Below are 20,266 nucleotides of genomic sequence, written 5' to 3'. Positions count from 1 at the left end.
TCATGCTCTTTAAAACAATCTTTAAAAATGTAGCGATTGGAATGGTTTACTTTAATTAACTATTAATTATCTTTGACCTTAGTAAACTACCATTCCAATCACTACATTTTCCAAAGATTACGTTAAGGAGCAACACGCGATAAAAACCGTTCCCGAAGAAATTAAATTACCTCACGAACACGCAAAGATAGTTATTCCACCGACGAATTATCGCTTCAGCCTCTTCTAATAATGATATTAATTTTCCGGCAACCCGGTGTTTCTCTCTCGATCATTACGCCCTCGCAAAACTAACCGGCGATTTATTTGGTACGAAAATTGCTACTAGGCAAACGGCTGAAAAAGATTGTTATCCCGTTTCGAGCTTGCGCGATCATCATCTCGCGATAAAGATCTCATTACAGAAGCATGAAATTGCAAGGAGATGATAGCAAGCGAGATGAACGACGAGTACAAAGAGATAATCGTCGCAAAAATTAAACTTTTGCTCCACGAGGGATTACGGATGTTACACACATGCTGGACTAAAATGCATTATGAATGCACATGTTCCAATCTTTTTTAATAGTCTTCTTTCATTTTGATATTAAAAACATGTATTAATGATTCGTTTAATTATTACGATGTAAAATTTTAAATTTTTATTAGAAAAAATTAATGACATTATGGTCAACATTTTCTCAAGTTCTAATTGTTTCTACTTTGATATTTTTTTGTTCTATTTTTATGCAACATTTATGTTCGCAATATGCAATGCTTCTAAAGTGCCGTACGACGCAAACCGATGCAAGTGCATCTTGCATAACGGTGTAATTTACAAGCGGCGGACATTAATTAGCCGGATGATTTCCGGTAATCACCCGGTTTTTCCCGAGCATCTTGATGATTTCTCTCCGCGGAAGTAGTCTCGCAACGAATACGTAAGGATTAAAATAGGAGGACTTCTTGTCGTGGATTGCGCAGGCGAGCAGGGGTCATAAAGGACCGCTTATTATTGTAATCGGATTGCACGTGACGAATCGCGGATGCGAGCGACAGTTATGGAAGGATATTGCCTGACGGAATCGATTTGGCGAAGATAGTAAAATTAAACATCGTGCCACGAGCTTCGATCATCTCCGCCAGACGTTTACGTAAGGATTGAAAAACTGGAAGAGGAAGCAAATCTAATTGCAGTCATTTGTCAAAGTACAAATTGCTTTTAATTACATGCTTCCTAAATGTAAAAATCAGAAAATAAATATACTGCTGTCATTCTTCGTTACAAGAGTATAAATACAGACAAAAGTCATTTCATGAAAAATGAGTTCATATAACAGAAATTTGATCAACCATTCTTTAATAAAATTTTCTATTCTCTATTAGCTAAAATTAAATTTGTTTTCGTTAATAATAAATTTGAATTAGGTAGTTTAATCTAAAAATAATAATAAAATTAATAATCTTTTTAATATATCTTTAATATATTTTTAATATATTTTTTTAATATATGTTTTAATAAATGAGATTTTTCTCAATATTGTACATTTAAGAAAATATTTTTATCTGCAATATTATATTAATTTACTAAAGTAAACGTATGAATAGTCGCCCATAATTAACGAATCCATTATTTTCTTCCCTTACATGCATATGTGTCATCGATAGATTTATCGCATGGATATGGTTTATGCATTGTGTCAGACGATATTCTGTATTCAGTCATACATATGTAATGTCAAGTTGACCTATATTTTAACGCATAACTTTGTATAAACCTGTCGATTTTTTTTCCACTCCGAATTCGACGCTACGTATTTGACTTTTTAAACGGCGAAAGCATGCGCCGACGATTCCTCTAGTGATTCGTTAAAAAAAGTGCTCTGCCGTAATACGTTTCCACACGATAATCGATACCGAGGATAATTTTTCGGTCATTGTTTCCTTCGGAAATCGATGCGATAGCTCGCTGTAAAAAAACCCGAATACGGATTTCTAATTTTTTATTGTAGTCAATGAAGGAGAACATGTTGCAATCCAATGTTGCACATCAGACAAAAATAAAAATGTTATTCAAAAATATTGAGAATATCAAATACTAGGAACAAGAGAAATTTTTACTTTATTATTATATTTTGAAAAGAAATATAATTTTGTAAAGAAATTTTCGAAGCAATTCACATTCATAACTAATCTTGCTAAAAAAGTTTTTCCATTTGCTATGCTGGTATCTTTCTGTTCCAAGGAAAAATAAGAGTACACGACTAAACTTGCCAATTAATGCAGTTTAGCTGTCATAAACAACTGGAAAATTAACTGCATCTTTTTTGTAAAATTTAATAATTAGCCAGCTGTCTATGATAGTTACAATGCATTTATATGGATGGACCTATTCATATAATTCCCACATTGCATAAAAAAAAAATGCTACAAAAATGTGCAATTCTATTATCTCATTTTGTAAAGTAAACATTAAGTATAAATATTAAGTATAAACGAATTTTCTGATATTTCTGATTACTGATAAATAATGTAAAATTTCCGGAAGAAGAGAAGAGACAGGTCAAAAAGAAGAGAAACGATCAACAGCGAAAATATAACAACCGACCCTCTGGACTTGCGTGTCCCACAAGAACAAGGTCCTTCGGTTGATCTCTGAGACCTTTTTTCGTCCTGTATACGCAGAAACGTGCGAGTAGGTATCAAGCAAGGCTATATGGGTGTATTCCTAGCCATGTACCATATATTTTCCATCATAACAGAGTCTATCCTTCTCGTGCTTTGTGTTAAAATGCTGCTCGAAGTAGTATATTCAGCCCAAATATGTCAGAAATCGCATCCTGTTACTTGCGAATCCGTTATATTAACAGAAAAATATTTTACTTAAGATTATGAATTATCGACGTGGCGGTAAACAGATTAAGCTCGACCATAAAAAATAATAGTAACAAGTATTCGATACTAATCATTAATTATAATTTTTTTATTGTAAAAGAAACAAGATGTGTATTCTTTCTTAAAGCGTCACAAATATTATACAAAAAAAGGCTGAATTAAAGTGTTAATAGCATTTTAATAAAAATCAGTGGTAAACATTGAAACTCGCGTAATGGATATTACATAATTCTAATTCGTGCGTGACCAAACCATAATATTAGCCACAAGCGTATACTTCTTAGCAAAAAGTCGCACGCTTGAACGATATTACAGCCATTGAAAATATAATCGAAATTTCTACGGGATGCGAATAAATGGCAAAGAAATAATAGTTTAAGATATTATGTATAATATGACTGAAATATAAATCGTCGCGCTTCTCCGTAAAATCTTTAATCAGCTGCAAAGTTTAGCGAAATCTAATACGCCTCGTATAGACTTCGTTATTATAATAGCATAATAATGGCAGTGTGGAAGATGACGTGGTAATATATGTGCGTAGGCATGAACGGGGATAAAATATATTTTCTAATCGTGCAATGTGCAGCTCGCTTGTCCCGTTATTGCAGACAGCATAAGCAATAAAATCGTAAAGGTCTCAAGAACAATTTATGTTAATTGAGGCCTCCTCTCTTTCCACCACACGAGTCATTAGACAGAACGATGCAATTAGCATCATAAGTTTAGGTCAATGTTACAACGGCGAGCGCGCATTTTTTTTCACAAAACTATTATTCGGTTCGTTTCAGACGCTCGTCGATTCCCGTAAATTTTTCTGAACCAATAATGCAAACAACGCTATCGTTATTATTCCAGAATACCGAATACGTCTGTGAAAACAGCCGCCTGTTCGACCGACTGAATGTCGCACGCGGGTGCATTCGATGATAAGAACACCCGGATGTATTATACATGCCGATGTTATCGTCTGAAATTGACAAAAGTAGGGTGACGCGTAAAAATATCGAGGAATATAAAAGCCAAACGGGACAATCTGCATCAGAATAATTTTACTGTTAAATAGGTTGCGATTAGATAATCAATTAATCTTTGCCTGACAGATGCTAGACTTAGAGATTTATAATACGTATTTTAATGTAAAAAATATACTTTAAATATATATTTTTTTATCATAAAAAATATATATTATTTATTTATAATATTAATTTTTTTATGATAAAAGGAATATATATTTAAAGTATATTTTTTGCATTAAAATTTACTTACGTTTTCTTTTCTATTTAAATAAAAAAATATAGTATTATAGTATTATTTTATGTATTAGAGAGTTCATTTTCAAAGAAAAATAATTTACAAATGTAATAAGATAAAAATCTAACATCTTCTCTATTTCTTATACTAGAACACATAAAAGCGAAATTTAATTATGGATTCAAATAGATCCGCTATAAGCTGTGCAATTGACGGTCAGATGATGCATCGTGCGAAAATTAATCAAATTAATTTTCAATTTTTTAAAAGTTATAAAAAGAATTACATAAAGATTAATATAGACAATTTTCTGATAAAATCGATAAAACATTCCAGATAAAAGAATGATAAAAAATACGTGTAATAAACAGCCGCATACTTTCGCTATGTAAGCATCTATTGGATGAACGGAGGCAAAACTATCTTGGCAAGTGACTTTCACCTGATTGACTTTCCCTTTCTCTCTACAGTGTGAGCAGAGATATTGGATGCATGGATGGTTGGCTCTTTCTTACACCGGAAGAATCTGTTGACCCACTTCCGGATCGAACATCTCTGATCGTTTAACTGTTTACGTTCTCAGGACCACCAATGACATGCGAGTTTTAAATTCGTTAATTAGCGCTGGAAAGTTTCAAATATATATATGCATATAAGCTAAATATAAAAAAAAAATCTTTTAATGAACATGTGTTGTCTGCAATTAACTCAATCATTTATTTACAGTAATCACTATTTGAAAAATCTAATCACAGACTCAGTCATTCTGATTTTTTCCTCCTCAAATAATTATTATAATTATATGTGTTTTACTGTTATCTATAAAATTCTTTTTAATATGCAAGAAATAAAAATGGAACTGTAAACGTTATTAATAATTTTTATGTATTTTTATATATTTTTTGTGTGACGTAAATTCTGACAATGAGACTAATTTCATCTTTGACTTGTTTGCACAATTAAAATCTTAACTATTTGAGACTTTGTGTCTTCGCTTAATATCATTGATTAAATCCCAGTTGCCCTATTTATTAAAAACAGATAAGATATTTAATATTAGATAAGACAACACATTAGATTAAAATACATTAGATAAAATACAGTCATAATAATCTTATAACAATAACATCACTTTTATTGCTCAACTTGATTATTTATTGCTAATATCTTTTTCATATTTTTTCAACAATAAATAATTTTTTATACAAGTATATATTTTTTAACGTTGCTATCCATTTTTGAAACTCAGAAAAGAGCCTTAGATCGTTCTGTCTCGTCAAAGAGATCTGATTATGCAAACTGTAGAAGAGGTGATTGGACATAACGATAATATAATGATTTATCAAGAAGAACCGTGTCATGTTTCGAGTGAAAGTAATACAACAGAATTTATCAGAAAGAGAATCATAAAACTTGGTGAATTGTTACTGAGAAATGTACAATTTTGTTGTTTTTTTATGATACGACTTGTCATTCGAATATATTAGAAAATTTGGGGCTCATTATTGTACAACAAAACACTTTAAATCCGCAACAATAAAATTGACAATATAATTAATAAAATGTTATACTATTATTAATTTACTAATAATACTTATAATCTTAGTCATTGATAGACTTATTAATAGATATTATTTTTTACAGGAAATCGTATTAAAACTATAAAATAATTTTTAATAATTGTGGATTTGATCACATTTATATTGTGTAACATGTTAAATTTTTCAGATTTTAAAAAATAAATTTTTGTAATTCTCGAAGAAAATCAAAATTGCTATGCGTTTTATTTAACATATTTTTTTCTAGAAATTTTCTAAAGTTTTTTTACACTTCTAGAGAAATGTGGTTATAGGCGGAAGGCGTTGCCTCGGATTTTACTAGAAGGATGCAAGAATGCAAGAAGAAAAAATAATTTTAAATTATAAAATCAAGATGCAGAAGGTCAAAGGGTTCCTTATCTTGTAGCCATACATCGAGTACGTCACCGCTGGAAAGACGCGCAGATAGATAGCATACTAGCCGGATATTATAATATACTAAAAACCGGTTTAATGTGTATTCATTAACGCTAGAGTTAATAACACGAATTTTAATTAATATCTGCGTCCAGTCACGTAATATGTTTGCAGCTCGTGATGAAAGACGTAAATATATAAACAAGAACTTTTGTGCAAAAATAATAAAATTTTAAATTTTAATATACGACTGCGATATATATGCACATATCCACGTATATTTTTTATAAAATAATTCAAATATAATCGTAATATGATACTGTAATTTTTCAACGACAAGACCACTTTAGAAATGAACATTCAAGGGCGGATCGAAGTGATCCCAGAAGTTGTGTTAATTATCAATGTAAAGCGGCTTAAGTCAGCCGCTCTAACAGACTATTTTAATCCGTGAGGTCTGTTTTTGCCGTTGTGTCTTTCGACCACTTCCGCCCCCGAATTAGAAGCGCCAATAAACGCAGAGCCCCATAGAGACTGCGTTATTTGATCAAGTGCACGCCAGTGTCTATCCCTAATTTCTATTCTTATCTATTCTTCTCTCTTTTTTTCATTTTCACAGCGATATATACTATCTACGAGACTCGAAAAATACCAGGAATACATTCATGAAAAAGCCGACAATTCAAAACGGTTAAACATGAGCTGTCTGCGCTGCAAGTGCTAATGAATGGAAGACATAACGCGGAGCGTCACAGGATGAGATCTTTCGGAGCAAGGGGACGGAGGAAAGACATATAGAATCGTTTGAAATTCGTGTATACGCGTAAAGAGAAAACAATGAATAAAAATAGAAAAGACAGAAAAGAAAGATGCGAGAGGATCTTGTGATTAATATCTAAAACTATTTGGAAGGTTTTATCTTAATACTCTTATACAAACGTTTTGTTATATGTACTAATATCCTCCTCTCTTTCTCATTCTATTTTATTGCTTATATAAAGTTGTATGTATCAGTTGAACATATCAGAGACACGTCATATATTAATATATATTTAATGATTGCATTAATATACTTGTAATCTATTATAATAAAGTACAAAGTATAAAAAAATGAAAAAAGCATGAAAATCAGAAAAAATATGTACATGTTTAACACTTATATACTATAGAATTATAACAAGACTCAAATTATAAAATTTCGACATTTTAACTTTTATTAGGATTTATTAAGATAATTCAGTAAATTAAGAATTCAAATTTTACAACTATAAAACTAAAACTATAAATTTGTTGTATTTTTTTTTAATTTAATTTTATATCAACTAAACCTAAAATAAGCCAAAAAATATAAAGATAGATGGTTCTGAAATTTTTAATTAGTCTCGTCTTCACTTGTTCGTTGATTCATACTATTTTAAATTTATATAATTCATGATAATTATGAAACGAGCGATAAGAGTCTAAAAACGCGGATGGTAATGCGTAAATTTTTTTTTTCCAAACATTAATTGTTCGCGCGCGAAAAAAATTTTTTTTTATTTTTTTTAAGACGTGCACAAGGCATTTACATATATATTTTACTTGGTGTATATGCCAAGTTATAGATTCTCTTAGTTTGAGACTTCTATAACACTCTCTTTACCCTCCTGAAGAGATGCAGACAGGAAAAATATCGGGGCAAAATCGCTGAATCGGGTTTATATAATTCATTATAATACTAAGATAATGCACAAATAATTTATATAAATTATTTGATATAAAAAACAAATAAAAAAGTAATTAAAATAAATTTTATCATATGGAGATAAAACTATATTAAACTATACTTAAACTGTATTTTATTAAGTTATTTTTTAATATGCAAATAATATCAAGGGTAACTATATTTATTGTAATATTTTTATCCAACGCTTAATTCAAATTTAATATATCTTTTGCAATATTTATATTCAATTGTTTACTGAATTATTATATTTTCTTTGATTCATATTTTTTAAAACTCTATTTTTATTTAATTTTTATAATCATCTTTATAATGACGTTTATCAATTTTGCTTATAATATTTTAGATTTTCAGGATTCATAAAAATATTTTAATACAAGTAAGATGAATTTTCGACAATTTTTCTGTATCTTCAACATGTAAAGGGTTTTCGACATTTTTCGTAATTTAAAAAATTTTGATCCTGAGATGATTTCCTCGCAATTTTTATAAAATCTTGACACTCGAGAATATTTTGACAATATCTATTATCACATAGTCATAAAAAAAAACTATATGTTTTTTTTCTCTACAATATGCATAGTTGTACGTTTCACGGAAGCCAATAGGCGTAACGATTCGTGCAATGTATAGGATGGGAAGGAAACTTGCGACTGCGTACAATACAATTCGCGATGCGTCTGCGTGCCGCAAGGATAGGCGGCCGTTCTTGAGTACGAAACTATTGTCGCCTATAGGAAAACGTGCAGAGGGTCACGCGTGCATACATGTATGCATGTATACGCCGATATGAGTCGCTCGGCTCGGTCATCATGGCTCAAAGTGCAATGACTTTGAAGCCCCGCACGGCGCTATCGCCGATCATTCATTGCAACACGGTATAACGATAGCGCCCTTCCAAGACCTGGCAATCATAGCTGATCGTTGCACTTTGGATCATTAGAAATTACTACGGGGCTTTTCGATTAATGCTCCATGAAATCACGCCGAGCTGATTCAGGACTTTCTTAAATATGCTGCGAGATGTTTTTCTGATCGAAAAATTAATTTTTCAAGCTAAAAATATTTCCAATTGATTAATAATGTTGGAAATAAAGGGCGTTACGATCGCTTCGTGACAATCGCTAATGATTGCAGTGAAAAACCGGCCACGGTGAATCGATGGAATAGAATAATGATCTCTAGTCCTCTGGCTGACATTATTCTTGTTACTTTACTGTTGTATGCGGTCATTAACCCATTGGTATCAATGAGCGGAATAATCCGCGTTCGCGAATTGATCCGTACCATCGAAACGCATTATTCTACAAAATGATTGTTATAAATAGTTTTTAATAATTTTTTTCTATATAATTTAATATATAAGGCCATTGAATATATTATCAATCTTTAGAAATTAATTTCTTGATTAATCGTATAATATAAATTGTTTTTTATATAATGCATTCTTAGAAATTAATCTTTACGAAAAAAATTTATTTTTGCGCAATTTTTTGTACAATTATTGCATAATATATTTATAAAATAGCTTTCTCTGATCATAAAATCAATTTTTGTCTCGATTACAAAATCACGAGTTATTTATTTACATCTCGAATCAGCTTTATTTGATACGAAAAATTTTAAAAATCTGTAAAATTTTTATCTTGTTCATTCCTCAAGCAATAAGCTTAGAATTAAAAACCTTCTTCCGAAAATGCTCGCGATAAAAAATATTATTAATCGTACGATTCGTAGATTGTAATTCGTAAAAACGTGAATGCAACTATAGGAGAAATGACAGCGATTTATGTAACACTTACGTGCAGTTATCATTAATTTAAGATTAATACGAAATGTGAAAGTTTCGAGTGGCGTCTGGCCGTGGAAACGCCGGAGAATAAGAAAGTAAGAGCACAAAAACAGATATACGTAAGCACTTATGCATCTATTGATGCTATTATTGACTTTTGTATAAGGACGGCGTTACGTGCTATAAATTAACATGAGTAAATTATGTAAAAGCTACATTAACGAAGACAAAATCACATAAAAAAATATGTCAAACGGCACCATTCAATTTAAAAATGACGATGTATATAAAGATTATCAATTTTTATCCAAGATGTTCCACGTAACTTGCAATTTCTCCAGAATACTTTCTAATGGCATTAATACCGTATATTACATTAACAACTAAATTACTAGTTTCTCTCTTTCTCCCCTTTTATTTATTTTAAATAAAATGATTTTATTGATTATTAATTATTTATTAAGTTGTTTAGAAAAATGCAAAATAATTAAAAAATTAAAAGTTACAATCTTAAATGTATAGTTACAATCTTTAATGTTTATAATTTTAAAAAATTTATGTATAAAAGTTTTTTGTATTTATAGAAACATATTCTTAAAACTATAACTTTTTTTTACTCTTTTATTATTCACATTTTCAACATCCACACACACACACACACACACACACACACACACACACACACACACACACACACACATTACTGTAACTTATATTCGAACGATATTTATAAACGAAAAACATGATTATATCAAACCGTCTTTCTTTCATAAATCCTCAAATATCAAAGGCTTCAAATAACACAGTTTAATATTTGTAAAGCATATATTTTTATATTCTAACTTATCCTATATCTAGCTTTCTTAAGTTTCATATAACTTTATTTTTTCACTCCTAAAAACGTGCCAGCAATACGTTGGAATGAGCACACAAATCTATATAAACATTAGAAATGAGTAAATAGGGACTTGGTCACATTTCGATACCGTTTTCAGGTATATTCGAGAGAGGTTGTCGCGAATGTTCTCTCGCAAGTGAAGCTTTACGAGATACCATTCGCAGCACGTGAAAAGAAGTCGCCAATGCGCACCGATAACGACAACTTTTTCGCGAAGCAGACTCCGAGAGAGCAAGCCGCTGCCTCTCAAGCCGACGTTACACAAGCCGCCTTTCCGCTCTGTCCGGTTTAGCCGCGTGCATTTACCCGTGTTGTTATATGTCTACCTGCCCGCCTGTGTCGTTGCCTTGGCCTTTGCGATTCTCGGAACGATCTTCGCTCCGATCTATCGATCTGCAATCTACGGATGCAGGTACCTGTACACCGACGTAGGCGCCATAGTCCAAAAAATATTAACCGGAAAGTACTTAAGACGGCACTTAAGTCAGCTGGATATCTCCCAGGAAAATAGATTATATTTTGAAAAGTATGACTAATCTTTATATATATATATATATAAAATGCATCATTTTGTTGATAATTTATAGAGTACATGAATTAATTATATAACAAATGTGTGAATCATTGTGCACGTAATAAAGAATATCTTGAAAGAAACGGCAATCATTAACATTTTTTCGATATCATACAGACGTTTTGTCTCGAGTATGAATCAGACGTGAAGCGAATTGATAAATTTTGAATTTTTTTTTGTTGCATACCCACACACATACGATGATGTAACGTGTTATTTAATATGATGTTGGATTTGCATCGATTAATTCCACGACTTGAGCGCAGCTTCTTCTGCATCTCGCTCGCCCTGTGACATTTTCATCGTGATATTTTACCTCGCGATTCTCTAATTACATAACTTGAAAGTACAAATTTTTATCGCAACCACTTTTCTGTATTCCATGTATCTCGCGCTCCTTTGACGGAGAATAAAGAAAAATGTTCGTTGAGTCATCCTATTCAGCATGTGACATTTCCAACGCACCATCTTTCTTCTCATATTATCAAGCATATTAGCAAAATTATTATATAATCCCGATATATAACTATTTTTTTGTGTTACATATTTTTTTTCCAAGAAAAGAATTAATTGTTTATTTATCTTTTATAATATATTTTTTTTCGATTATTATATATTAGTAACATCTTAAAAAATAATTTTTTTAGTGATTTTTTATCTAAAAATTCCTTTTTTATGTTGACAATACACGTTTAAAAATCTATTAAAAATCTATATTTTATTTTTATTTCCAGCAATCTTTTTACAATAAATTTCAAAATAATCATTACAAAATCGTCTTTTCTTTGTATTCAAAGTTTCTTTCTTAGAAGAAAAAAAACTTTGAAGAAAATCAAAGTTTCTTTCTTAGAAGAAAAAAAACTTTGAAGAAAATCAAAAAACCTTTATATTATGCTAACAATAAGAATTGAGCACACAATCAAAGAAAAAGCTCCAGGGAATAAAAAAACAGTTTACAATAATAATAATGAAATCTATTGTAACAATATTAAAATATGTTGCAGAGAAAATGCAATGTCATCTTATCAGATAAAGTAATACCATAGTAATATCGGAATGAATCATATATAATGCATCCATAGTATATATATTACAGATGCATTATATGTGATTCATTCCAATATAACTGTGACGTACTTCGCTAAAATGACGTTACCAAAATTTTAATTACAATAAAAATCCTCAATAAAAATTCGAATGACGTATACTGCTAACGCGTCATTATTGCCAGACTGCAAGTGACGTCACAACAAGAGAGACGCGAACAAAGAAAGTATAGAGTTCTCTTACGTGTTTAGACACAAGATCCGTCAAAGAAAAAAAATCACGTGACGTCACATGATACTCTGCGTGTGACATTTCCAGCGTGGCCACTTTCGTGACCTTCGCTTTCTTTGTCACCAAGAAAGCTACAGACGAGTTTTAGGTATATTTAACGAACAATGAACACAATGAAAAACAAACATGAAGAATGAAAAAGAAATTTTCCATTTTGGAATGCCTTATATTTACTATATTTTATTTATTTTTTTACTTTGACTTTATCTTTGTCAAAATAAAAATGCTATTAATTAAATTAGAATCGTATCGAATTGAGTGATAACAGCCATTAGTTTCACCGAAAAAAACGCGTCAAATTATACGAGATCGAGATAAAAAGAATTATGCAAAATTAAATACAACTGTTGTCTGTATTTTCTCTTCTTTTGCCTACTTCTTTTGCGTCTAATTGTGAGACAGCAATGCAAGACGTGATGTTGCAAGCAAACACCAGGTCCCTGGCTGTGAGCAGAAACGTTCTGCGCACCACATGGTACACCCATGCGCTTTTCACGTGCTTTGCCATAATACATACTCGCGTATTCCCATGATAATGGATCATATATGCTACGCATGTGCTAAGAATACCCTCGACTACCCATTCTCTTTATTCTTTTTTACCCATTATATTCTATATTCTTTTCTCTTTTTTCTGCCTTTGATGAATTTTAAAACGTATCCTCTCTTCCTTGAAATTGCGAGAGATTATCTTCATGTTATCTTATCTTCATATTAACTTTTATGGATTTTTACGAAAATACGTAAAGAAAAAAAGAATCAGTTTCTCTTTGCTAGCTTTTATAACATTCAAGTATGTTAATAGGACGAGTTTATCTTAAGGATAAAATTTGTTTCTAATAACTATACATACCTTTTTGTTTACGTCATTAATCGTACATTTAATTCTAATCATATTCGCATATCATATTCCAAAAAAAACAATTTACGATTAATTTAATAAATTTTAAACCATTTATCATGGACAAAAAACTGGCAGTATTTATTATAATGATATTATAGCTATCTTTTGATTTTATCGTCTCATTATTAAAACTTTACAAAATAAAATTAAGTAGTTAGAGCAATAGTCTATACACATGTTTAAAATCTCGTTATGATTACTGAAATATTATTTTCTCTAATATTGCAAAAATATGAATTATGAAATGTTAATATACACAAAAAAATAGAAGCTTATAATATTGTAAATTATATTAATTACATATAATATTATATGTAAATTATATGTAATTATATGTAATTATATATAAATGATAAATTAAATAAATTATATAAAAAAAAAATTATATAAAATTATATAAAATTATATAAAATTATATATAATCGCAAAAGTATTTAAAATATAATCTATTTTTATATTTACTACTACTTATATTTACTATTTTTATATTTACTACTACTATTTATAGTGTAAATGTATCAAAAACGTTTATCCTACAAAAAAACAGATAAAAAATACTAATCATAAATGATAAGAGTGCATAAATGATAAGAATGCATACACATTCGACTTATTTTTAGATTAATCTAGAGATTTCACGATCAATTATATATATGGTTGTGTCTAGATCTAGCCGGGATCTTTCTCTTTCTCATGCACACGCCCTTCACAAAGAACCCGCATGTTTGATATTTCTGTATATAGCTCAGCCATCATAACGAAAACTGACTCCCATTAGCTGTTATATTTAGTGGCATGAGAATCTATTCAGGGTTGAAAACACCTCTCTGAGAGATGAGAGATTTGACAGTTCACCCTCATGAACCCATATGTTACGGCGCACATCATGATACTCCTTAATTAGATAAGAGTCAGATTTTCTGCCTGTCGTGGATGGTCGATTAGATCTGCGATAAGTAGCTAAATTTTACCGCGTGACTAATAAATATCTTCAATTTGTTATCACAAATCGAGTTTTCGAGTTTTCAAACATTATAGATATTTGATATGGTTTAAAATTTATTAAACTATTTAATTTATTTAATTATTTATTATTTTTTATTTTTATTACTTAATTTATTGAATTATTTTCTCTCTTTCAAATAAAAGAATTTTTTTAAACTTTTAACTGATTAAACGATTAAAAATGAAAATAGCTTTTCTCAACTAATAAACTCATAAATTGTTTTCTCTTTTAGGAAAAGATAAATCTTATCGCTTACCTTACAAACGAGATTTCTGTTCAACACTTGACCTTTTAATCAAGACTTGACATTGCGCCTCCGTGAAACTGGTAAGAATCCAACTTCCTGATCGCGCAACTCAACTTCCGGCTTTCCCTCCTTGCGAAATGTTACTTCCTCTTTCGACCCTCGAACCAGTATCATTGCACGATTCTGTAAACAAGTTTATTTCTGTTTTAGTTAAGAAAAAATAAACTATAATTATTGATCAAATATTGTAACGGTTTTCTCTAAACTGATATTGCTTTCACATGTTTTCATTACACACACATTTGAATAAATAAAATATAATCTTTAAATTTTTAATTTTTTCTCAATTTTTTATAATCATTAAAAATATGATATAAAACATACATTAATAAATTTAACTAATTTATTACAGAGTATAATTGACAATATTAACTGTATTTTGTTGAAAACATTTGCTCGTATTGATAATAATTGTGATGCATGCGCTCATTTATTATTATATATTATAAAATTTGCATGATAATACATTTTATGACTTCTTTTTCTTTTTATTTTTTTACTAAGAAATTCTAAAATGTATCTTTATATTGCAACACTTTGTTAAATTGATTTACCTCTAATAATAATTTCGACAATGAATCAGTTGTTATAAACAATTGCTATCAGCAACGTACACGTTTATAATTATAAAATCTTAACACAGAAATAAATAACAAAGAAAAAACGTAGACTTACTATTGAATTCGCAACATTTATGCACTCGAATGCATTGTCGAATCGACAGTTGCGACAACTGTATCGAAATTCTAGAATAGTTACATTAGATAGTAACCTAACGATCTCACCCATAGCTATCTTCAGCTCGGATCTTTTTTCCTGATTGTGAACGTTATTTTTTGAAATAACGATCGAATATCATATCAATGTTTCAACAATCTTTACGACTTTAAAAAGCATATATCTTATTTTTCTCGACAAATAGATGCGATCTGTGATAACATTCATCCATAGATCACCAAATGCAAGATATGTTCAAAAAAATTCCAGTCTTTCGTACTAAAAAAGCCTTTTCATAAAAATATTCCTTTTCTAAATCCTTGTACGGTAATATTTATCTGTGAGAATCTTTTTACATCTATCATTATTTAAAAAAACAAGCTCTCTAATAACGAAATAACAACTCCACGCAACATTTAATGAAAAAAAGGATTACTTCGAGAGGTCTCAAAGCCGTGCGTCGTCCATCGCTGGAATCCCGCATTATGCGTGAGCAAGCGCAGGATCCGGGGGAGACGCACCCCGAATCTACCCCCGAATCTGCCCAATGAGAAATCGGGACCGCTACCATTGGAGACCGTAAAACTCGCACGTTGCGACACCCGGGAGCCGACGTGCCGACAGAGAGAGGACAAGTTGACGCGGCCGAGGGAACGCGCTAGCAAGAGGCGCACGCGCGCCGCCCGGTTGCCACGTCGAGGACTCCCCCCACCCTTCGGCCGCGCGGTCCGCGAGACGCGCGGCGATTGGTCGGCGCGCGGAGCAGCCGTCTACGCTCGCTCGCCGGAGCACAAGCGGCGACTCTCGGTCAGCGCTAGTCTCAGTCAGCTTTGGGAGGCTCTGCCGTGAACATTGAATCGGTCGAACCGGACGCAAAACACAATCTCTCTCCTCCCCTGTCCCCCTCTCGATAAATTTCCTCGCCGAGAGAGAGAACCGGGTGCCCTCGCGTCGTCGAAACAAAGTGCCAAGTTCAAGTTCAGTAACACGAAGACACTCGGTTGACGACAACAACGATACATGTACACGTCTTGAGGCAATAACATCGCTCTCTGTGTTTGTTGTCGATCCGCGAAGAGAGCCGGTCGATTCGTGCCAGGAAACGCGAATCGGTTTCTCCGTACCTCGCTTCGTCCGCGTTTATCTCGAGATAATAAAAAAAAACGATCCGGCATCGATACACGTGTGTCGAGCGAGACGCGTTCTTTCTCTCCCGTCACGTTTTCGCGGGTGCTTTCGATGCGAGCTACAGCGGCATCGTACAACGACGTATACGGTCGGAGTGGCAGTTTTATTGTGTTGTCCTGAGGAAAGTTTCTCTCCCTTAACCGCCTGCTACGCATTTAACGTCCGCCGCGAAGGACGAGAAAAAGAGGAAGAGGGATTTTGGAAGAAGGAAGGCAGAAAACACAAACATCACGCACAGTGTTTTTGTGCGAAATCGGGGAACATGTCGACTGCCGTCATGAGTACTCCCATGTTCGAGTGCAGCGAACATCTTTTCAAGGTAAGATTCGAATTTTTTTTCAAGTGCAATCGATCGAAATTGCGCCTAGTTTCCGTGAGTTATTTCAAAATTGTATAAATGTTTAAAATTGTACGTGGGCGTACATGCAAGATACAATAGACGAGATGAGCTTTATGCTTTAATTCTATATATTGATGAAAAAAAAAATGAATGAGACCTTCGAACGGTATTGTGATGTATTTCAAGGTACGGATTCTATAACTACAGGTTTCTTACCGAATTTCTCCGAAATTTTCCTTTCTATCTCTCACCTTTTCTTGCTTTATGTATCCCCGCCTACCTGCTTTTCAATTCAAGACAGATTCACAGCCGGATATCTACAGGTAGATAGGTATACATTTGGAACGAACAGAAAATACGAAACTTCGTCGTTAAATTTGAACGAACTCGAATACGTTTAGTTTGATTTATTCAAGTAATATGTATATAAAAAAATTAAAAATTTAATGAAATAAATTTAATAAAATATTAAATTAACAAAATATAAATTTAATAAAATAAATTTATTAAAATATAAATTTAATAAAATAAATTTAATAAAATAAATAAATTAGAAATAAAATTAAAAATAAATGTATTTGATTTTTTTACATGATTTTTTCACACTTTTTCGTTGTTTCTGTTCGTTCAATTTTGTTCTGCAATTTCAAGATTAATATATAAAATTGTTTTTTCACGACGCGTTTTTTTTTGTAAATAATATTTCCGAGATGTCATAATATTCATCATGACATTATTTGAGGCTGAATAATTTAATTTAATTTATTTCTCCCAAAGAAGTGAAAAACCTTGTCAGACGTACATAAGTTTTCTTTCTGTCTGAAATCAAAAGGCCAATCAATTCATTCTCTCCACTCATATGTATATAATTACAAGTTTCGCGACGACTTATTACATTTTGTATATGTATGAGAGCGTTTATGTGTCAATTATTTTTTTCTCTTTTTTTTTTCTATACGAAATACAAAGCGAGATAAATCAGATACGTGCGATATCCCCGGGAATTATTTACGAGATACCATCGAAAATATGTAACGTGTGTTCGCCAGAACATTATAATTCTCGATCGTCGAGATATCGAGATTCGGTATAGTTTTTTTTATGTGCTTAGCAGATTAAATCTCATTACCATCACATTCGAGTTCCCGATATTTGCGAGGATGTGCCAAACGATGCAGCTCGATTTCCTGAATCGAGATTTCGCATGAGATACCGGAACAAGGTTACAAGTCGAGATAACGTAATTTCGCACGTTTGAGCGGAAAAAACATCGGTCATGAGGGATGACTGAATCGAAAGAGGTCATTAGTTTAATTCTACGCACCAATGATAATCAAATATTCACGCATAATCAAAAATTCACGGAAAATTGTTATCGAAGTAATCTTGTAGCAAATCAATTTAAATGACATATTGTAATTATACATTTTTTATAATTTATTACATCTTAAACTCGTCTGTCATTTATCACTTTATTAACGATAATCTCTTTTAGCGAATTCAATTAAAAAGGCCACCGTATATAAATTTACAATAGCATAAGTGATTGAAATAGTAAGATAATTGATGCTATTTATTATTGTTATCTGTATTGAATAACAATAACGATAACACGTAGTATTAATTATCTTATTGTTTTAATTAATCACGCCGATGTAAATTTATATAATCGAGAATCTATACTGTTATATATCTTACAATCTCGAAATATCAATATTTTTTCATCACATATCCGTTATCAATATCTTGATTCAAATTGTACCGATACACAGTGGTATTTTCCAAATTTTTTCCCTTGTTTTGCGTTCTTAAATATTTTCGATTATTTTAGAAATGATTAAATTATGAAATTTTACTTTTAATTAGAAATATAATTTTGATATAATTTCGGTCACTATATTTCATTTAAAATTGTATCTAATGTTTAAAATGTAGATGTATAAATTGAGTTTGATTTGAATAAAGTTGTAAGAAATTACTTATGTTAATAACACAATACTAGCTCCAACGGGATGCCAGTCGAATGTATTAATAGTAATCGTCGTCGTTGACGTCGCATTTTCCATCTCGCGCCGAGAGGCCTTCATCGCGGATGAAGATGGGAGGATCGCGCGTTCTCGCACGACGTAAATAAAAGGCTTGTCGCGCGAGTCGAGCCAGAGAGACTCTCACCTTAGAGAGAACTAGGCACAACACTCTCCTTGGTTTCTCCTCCGACGTGAGTTTCTCTCACGAGCGTTGGATTTAAGAGGAAACGTGGAATGGAACGTGATCGAAAGATCTAATACTTTAACGTCATTAAAACCCGATGACAGATAATCGAGTGACATGTGATTGATGACAGACCGATTTAACGATCGAAACATTGCTGGTTTTTTCTATTTTTATCGTCTCGATTTGTCAATATCGAATTTGTTTTGATCAAAAATAACGAGTTATTCGAATAAAATGTATTTCAATTAATTATTCCCATTTGGATCAAAATCGAAAAAGAATATCGAATTAATATTAATTGCTTGAAAGAGTAGTTAATTTTCTATGATGCATCTATTGTTTCAATATGAAAAGACAATCTAATTTAACGAAAGCTACTGTCCCGTTTTCACTTTAATTAAAAATACATACATAATTAAATATGACACGTCTTTCACGACTTCGTTATATTAATTAAATTAATAACAAAGCATTTTTTATTTGTTAAATATATTTTACATGATTATATTTATTCGTACAAGATTTTATCTAGCATTTAAGGTATAAGATATCAATTATTAATTTTATTTTTCTCCAAGAATAGCCAAATATAAAATAGGATCAAGATAATATCACGATAATATTAATTTAAATAACGATTTTTAATTTAAATATTGATTTTAATATTAATTTAAATATTGATTTTTCCCTGAAAATTAATTAAAATCAATCAATATATTAATAATCATTGAATCAATTTATAATTTAATTCAGCTACTGTTTCGTTTTTTTTTCTTTTTTCTTTGTAAGTACTGAAGAATTCTTAACAATTGCGAGCATTGTTGGCGTCAGAAGTATTATTTTCATATTTCATCGATTCCCTCTCACGAGGAGATACCGCTGACACGTGTCAGCAGGAATTATTCTCCGCGCACGGAATATCACTGGTACTTGATGGTACCACTTGTACAATACGCATACGTGTATTGGAGCGTGTTGGATTAACAAATGCATTCTCGCTCTCGCCATTCCGTTCCGACTGCACGTATGCTCGATTGCGTCGTAGAGTGCGTCAGAGTGCGATGGAGATGGGGATTTTTTATGCGTTTTGGTACAGTGAGCCTCTCTCGAGCGCACGAGCCGAAGCGAATATGAATATTTAATCGTAAAAGTTCTATAGCATACTCATTTTAATAGAAACGA

The 20,266-nt window shown here is 31.5% G+C and overlaps 1 protein-coding gene and 1 long non-coding RNA gene across 2 annotated transcripts in view; one reads left to right on the top strand and one right to left on the bottom strand.

The window, feature by feature from the left end:
• Positions 1-14,145: 14,145 nt before the first annotated feature.
• LOC105256785 lies at positions 14,146-16,028 on the bottom strand. Its single transcript, XR_889617.3, has 3 exons — positions 15,779-16,028; positions 14,575-14,748; positions 14,146-14,259 (listed from the first exon to the last, which is right to left on the bottom strand). It is a non-coding gene; the product is annotated as an uncharacterized LOC105256785 (long non-coding RNA).
• Positions 16,029-16,127: 99 nt separating this feature from the next.
• LOC105256786 (protein TIS11) overlaps positions 16,128-20,266 on the top strand; it is a 30,196-nt gene continuing 26,057 nt past the window's right edge. The window contains exon 1 of the mRNA XM_011267017.3: positions 16,128-16,849. Coding sequence (XP_011265319.3) covers positions 16,793-16,849 — 57 coding nt within the window. The 5' untranslated portion in view covers positions 16,128-16,792. The remainder of the gene's footprint in view (positions 16,850-20,266) is intronic.

This window comes from Camponotus floridanus, unplaced genomic scaffold (assembly GCF_003227725.1).
Source record: "Camponotus floridanus strain SB8 unplaced genomic scaffold, Cflo_v7.5 scaffold50, whole genome shotgun sequence".
Lineage (NCBI taxonomy): Eukaryota > Metazoa > Arthropoda > Insecta > Hymenoptera > Formicidae > Camponotus > Camponotus floridanus.
Note: the sequence above shows the minus strand (reverse complement) of the source record. Positions and strands in the feature narration are given on the sequence as shown.